Source organism: Xyrauchen texanus, chromosome 38 (genome assembly GCF_025860055.1).
Source record: "Xyrauchen texanus isolate HMW12.3.18 chromosome 38, RBS_HiC_50CHRs, whole genome shotgun sequence".
Classification (NCBI taxonomy): domain Eukaryota; kingdom Metazoa; phylum Chordata; class Actinopteri; order Cypriniformes; family Catostomidae; genus Xyrauchen; species Xyrauchen texanus.
In genome coordinates this window covers 10124603-10130602 of record NC_068313.1, presented here as the reverse complement: position 1 = coordinate 10130602, position 6000 = coordinate 10124603, and the positions used below count along the sequence as shown (strand labels likewise).

The 6000-nt window shown below is 36.5% G+C and overlaps 1 protein-coding gene across 2 annotated transcripts in view; it reads left to right on the top strand.

The window, feature by feature from the left end:
• The first annotated feature begins 403 nt into the window (after positions 1–403).
• Positions 404–6000, top strand: part of wdr62 (WD repeat domain 62) — a 51142-nt gene continuing 45545 nt past the window's right edge. For both annotated transcript variants that reach the window (XM_052109600.1, XM_052109599.1), the window contains exons 1-4: positions 404–867; positions 1103–1194; positions 5096–5158; positions 5239–5296. In XM_052109600.1, coding sequence (XP_051965560.1) covers positions 721–867; positions 1103–1194; positions 5096–5158; positions 5239–5296 — 360 coding nt within the window. In that variant the 5' untranslated portion in view covers positions 404–720. The remainder of the gene's footprint in view (positions 868–1102; positions 1195–5095; positions 5159–5238; positions 5297–6000) is intronic.

The following is a 6000-nucleotide window of genomic DNA, read 5'->3' as shown; positions in this document are numbered from 1 at the left end:
ATTATAGTAGACATTTCACTAGTGCCTGATTTTCAGAATGGCTCTTAAAAGCGTGAAATGGAAACTTTTATACATCTCTATGTGCTGTTTACATTTTAAAAAAGCATGCTTTTATAGTTTGTGTAAATAAGTTCTCAAATTCTGAAATGCCATTTGGAATTGTAATTTTTTTTTAATAAACATTTATTATGCAGTTTTAATGTTTATGTATTGTAAATTATTCTTGCTTTAAATATGACGAATGACTATAAATATAAAGGGTTTAAAATGTTTTTAAAACTTTTAAAATAAAGCCAAGGGTAAGGTTCCTGGGCGGGGCTATATATGATATGCTATTAATCCCGCCTCCCGTACGAGATTCATCCAATCAGAAAGGACGGTGTACGTTTGAAACTGCCAGTGTCAGACAATTACAGACTTTATTGCTTACAGCTGTATACAGGGTCGAAGTTTCGTTTTCAGGCGAAAAAATCAGAAATATTTTCATCCTACTTTTTGGATTACTTTTTTGTATTTTTTAAAAATTAATCAGTATTATAAGGACTGTTGAAGTATATTACAGTCGAATATTCGTATTTCTGATCAATGGACAACATTTAACAATTGTTTTTAAATCCAAACGGAAACGTGTTGGTAAAATGTGCATGTGGTTTTAACCGGAGACTGGAGAACGTCTTTGTTTATTTGTTTTAAGTTTTTAAAAACAGGCTCGCTCACACAATGGCGGATGGAGCTGTCTTTGGATCGGGTCTAAACTCAAGTTGTCTGACCTCGCGAGTAAAGAAAGTCAACAACAATAGTATGCCAATACCAGCGAACATGCGAAGAAAGACTCGACAGAGTAACAGGAGGGACATTCATAACCGGGTATGATCGACATGGCACTTCATCCTGTTTGTATTTGACGTCCAGGAGTTTAAACCAGGCCAAACAAACGCATCGTTTTAGAAACTAGTCTTCCTGTTTTCATTTTCATATACTGATCAATGCAGCATAAACGCGCCTGACAAATATGTATGAATAATTTACTTTAGCTCTATTATCTAATTGTTTTGTTTGCATCATCCATAAAACAAGTCATGTTATTGCATTCTGATTGCAGGTTGTCTTGGAGAAAGTTTTAGGAATCACTGCTTCAAACAGTAGCGCTTTAACCTGTGACCCCAACTCTGGTTTAGTGGCATATCCTGCAGGGTAGGACTATTTCTGTGTTCTTATTCCCATCAAATAAGATTTACGCAAAAATACACTTGTGTGGGACACTGTGTTTAGCTATATTTGGACATTAAAGGGATGGGTCACGACAAAAATACAAATTCTGTAATTTACTCGCCCTCATGTCATCCCAGATGTATGACTTTCTTCTGCAGAACACAAATAAGGACATCTCCGCTTTGAACATCCATACAATGCAAGTGAATGGTGACCAAAACTTTGACGCTCAAAAAATACATAAAGCAGCATAAAAGTAATCCATTAGACTCCAGTGGTTAAATCCATGTATTCAAAAACAAAATGATTGGTGTGAGGAACCGGTCAAAATTTGTCCTTTTTTACTATACATCTCAATCTTTGACCAGCCCCGGCCAGTAGGTGGCAGTGTGCACCAAATAATAGCCAAAAAACAAAAGAAGAACGTAAAGGGGACAGACAAGATTTATAGTAGTAAAAGAAATGCATAAAAAAAAATGACAAACATATTTCTCACCCACACCTATCATATCAGTTCTGAAGACATGTAATCCATATGACTCCAGTAGTTTAATCCGTTTATGCTGATTTTGTGCTTTTTGGAGCTTTAAAAATGAAGCTAAGAAGTCTTTTTTTTTTCATTGTTTGGGAAAAATTTCCAATAGCAGTAAATGAAGACTGATGCTAAAAGCATTCTGCCTTACATTTCATTTTTTATTTGAACAACATGAGTGTGAGTAAACAATGGTAGTTTTTATTTTTGGGTGTGCTATTCTTGCCAGCCACACCAAAATGCGTATGAATTTCAATACATTAGATAACACAACATCAAATGAAATGGCATTTATTTTAATCAAAAATAATAACACAAACTCATGCTGTTTGTTTACTTTTTACAGGGAGCTTTTAACACTTGAATGGATCTGGATGCCCAGACAGCTGTTATAATAGCTGCCAAATATTCTATACAAAAATGTATAATTTTTTTTATGGACTGAAGAGAGCAAATTTGCTCTAAGCAATTTCATTTACTCAATGTATCGTAATGTGTAATTTCAAGAAATGGAGACCCAACATGTATGGCTGTGCGACCCAATTTGCAAGCGTTACGTTATGTCCAGAATACTAAAGAACTATCATGTGAAATTTTAGTAGTGGCTCCCATAATTCCGGAGCCGCGGTAAATTGCCAGAAGTTTTTTGCTTTGTGTGTGTAGGTGCCACTTGGTTTGTTTTTGTTATATAACACAATGACAATCATACATTTACTTCAGCTTAAGTGGGTGCTATTTGACTCCTAAGTCAAAAGAACCAAATAAATTATATTTTGTATATAGCAAATGAAGCCTATTTTTATGGCCATCTAGATTTTTACATTGCGACATTATTATACCACAATATACACACTTGTATTGTTTAGAACCATTTTTCAATACCAAATAAGGGTTATTTGCCTAGTGACAATAGCATAATCCGTTCTGGTACTAAATGGAACCGTTTTTTAAAGGTTTCATAATGAACCATTCTTTGAAAATGCTTTATAGAACCTTTTGATGCATTGCTTTTTTTCCTCCCTCTATATATCTGCTCCTATAAAACATTTAGAGCCTTAATTATGGGTTTTCTGGAAATGTAAACAAATATTTAAAAGCAAGGAATGTGTATCAATTAAGTATTTTATTTTCTATTAAAATTAAGAAAAAATACAGCAATCAGTTGAATACATTAACGAATGATTCTGATTAATTCCAAATGCTTAAATCACTCACATTAATAAATACATAATGTGAAAAGTAAAGAAATACATATGCAAATGAAATGGTAGCCCACTACATTGCTCCACACATGAAGATTGGAATAGAAACATTTTCTCCATACTGGCAACAAATCCTTTAAAGGGATAGGGCACCCAAAAATGAAAATTCTCATCATTTACTTATCCTCATGCCATCCCATATGTGCATGACTTTTCTTCTGTAAAACACAAATAAAGATTTTAAGAAGAATGTTTCAGCTCTGAAGATACTCACAAAAATCCAAATTTAAAATCCACAAAGTCAGCATAAAAGTAATCCATAAAGCTCAAGTGGTTAAATTAATGTCTTCTGAAGCGATATCATAGGTGTGGGTGAGAAACGGACCAACGTCCTTTTTCACTAGAAATCTCTACCTTTGATCAGCCTCTATCAAAATGTGTTGACATGCATGAAGAATGCAAATCGCCAAAAAACAAAAGATTGTGGAAGTGACCGTGTAAGGTGATTTTAAAAAAGGACTCCAATATTGATCTATTTCTCACCTACACCTATCATATCATCTCAGAAGATATGGATTTAACCAATGGAGTCTAATGGATTACTCTTATTAGATTACTATTATCAGTTGCACAGAGAAAAACAGCGTCGATGATCATGAACTTCCTTTAAGATTATTAAATATATTTTCAAATCATAGATGGATTCAGGTTTGATTTGTGTCTAAATGTTAAGAAGCTCAAAGTAACAATTTATAATGATTGAATAAGAGGACAATGTTGGGATGAGAAAATGGACTTTACGCAATTAGTCATACAATTCCTTAAAACAGTAACCGCTTGTGGAAAGAACCTTCTTACAATTTACTGTGTATTTTTGGGGGGATTTTGATGACGTGAATGAAAATGTGATCTCCCCAACACAAACATTTACAGCCATAACAAAAGTGTTGGCCAACATTTTTTTGTTATTATTTTTAATCCCCTTTTATCCCAGTTTGGAATGCCCAGTTCCTACTACTTAGTTGGCCCTCGTGGTGGCGCGGTTACTCCCCTCAATCTGTGTCGTGCAGGACGAGTCTCAATTGTCTCCGCTTCTAAGACAGCCAGTCTTATCATGTGGCTCACAGTGCATGACACCATAGAGACTCCACATGTGGAGGCTCATGCTGCTCTCCGCGATCCACGCACATCTTCCCACACTCCCCATTGAGAGAGCGAGAGAGAACCACTAATCGTGACCACTAGGAGGTTACTCCATGTGACTGTACCCTCCCTAGCAACATTGTGAAATTTGGTTGCTTGGGAGACCTGGCTGGAGTCACTCCGCACACCCTGGATTCAAACTTGCGACTTCAGGGGTGGTAGTCAGCATCAGTACTCGCTGAGCTACCCAGGCCCCCGTTTGTCCAACCTCTTAAATGTTTGCACCCAAACAGCACATTTACGATAAACTGTAAACTTTAAATTCGCCACGGTTTCAATTTCAAAGACAGCGAGTGAAGCGAAATAACCAAACCCGGACTACCATGTAACTGAGCTGATGGAAATTGTTGTCCCTGATAACTATCCTGCTACTAAAAATGACTAGTTTCTCAAACGTTTTAGTGACATAGAAATAATATCTAAAGTTTACATGTGAAGAGTGTGTTGACAGTCTGTGAAAATGGTCGGTCGAGCTGCCAGGACTCTAGCGCTGCGAGTCAACCAATCCCATGGTGGCTTTGAAAGAATTTGACCATTATGTTACAAAACCAAAGGGTGGGAATAAAGAACCCTAATCCCAGCGCAAAGAAACATTTAAGCACAAAAGCTTTCTTCAGGAAGATATGGTTCTAAATAGAACTATTAAGGTCAGGAAAGAACCTTTCAAGAACCAACAGAGAATCATCTTTGAAAACATTTGCTATGGTAAAGTAAAACGTCACGACATGGTAGGGTAACGGTAATGAGATTTGTGTTGTAAAATGTGCTTAAGTGCTTTTAAATGTCTAAATGCAAAAATCTTAATGGTCCTAAATGATTCAATGTTAAATATGACCAGGACCCGCCTTGACCAGTTTCATGAGATTCACCCAAGTGTCCAAATACTTTTAGGGGCTATTGTAATGGGCTTAATTCTCTGCAAACTAATGCTGTGGTGTTGTTTCAGTTGTGTCATTGTTATCCTGAACCCCAAGAAAAACAAGCAGACTCACATATTCAATGCATCCAGGTAAGTGACACTGGTATTGTCATGTTTAGTTCCATGTCATACATTGTACTAAAAGTCCAAATCATGTGTTTGTTTCCCAGGAAAACATTCAGTGCATTGGCTTTCTCGCAGAATGGAAAATATTTGGTCACTGGTGAGGTAAGTGCTCCAAGATGTTTGAGGGTGAAGCCAGTGTTAAAAACCTTCTCTGTGGTGCTTGTATGGGGCAAACTATCAGTGATTAATATGTTGAAGTGTGTGTGAAAGTGTGAGTTTATTGTGTATTTGACGTGGTAGAGGAGGGATTTCTTTTAGTTGTTCATGCATCTGTCCTGAGTGTTCCATCACATTCCAGCTCCTCTGGTTGCCATGGTGAGGCCTAGTGTGTCCCAACTTGGTAAATCAACAGAGAATCGTTATAGTGATGACAGATCACACATACTCAAGCTTTTTTTTTTTTTTAGGCAGTTGACAAATAATTGTGCAGGAGGGATTGGCAAAAGTTATTTAAAGGAATAGTTCACCCCAAAATTTAAATTCTCTTACCCTCATGCCATCCCAGATGGGTTTGACTTGCTTTCTTTTGCTGAACACAAAGATTTGTAGAAGAATAGTTCAGCTCTGTTGTTATTTACAATGGGAGAGATCGGGACCAAATTTTGAATCTCCAAAATACACAAAGGCAGCATTAAAGTAATTCTGGAATTGACTCAGTGGTCAAATCCATGTCTTCATAAGCGATGCGGTAAGTATGGGTGAGAAACAGATCAATATTAAAGTCCTTTTATTATTAATCTCCACTTTAACTTTCTTCAGTTTTTGGCAGTTTGCATTGTTCATGCATATTGCCACCTACTGGGCAG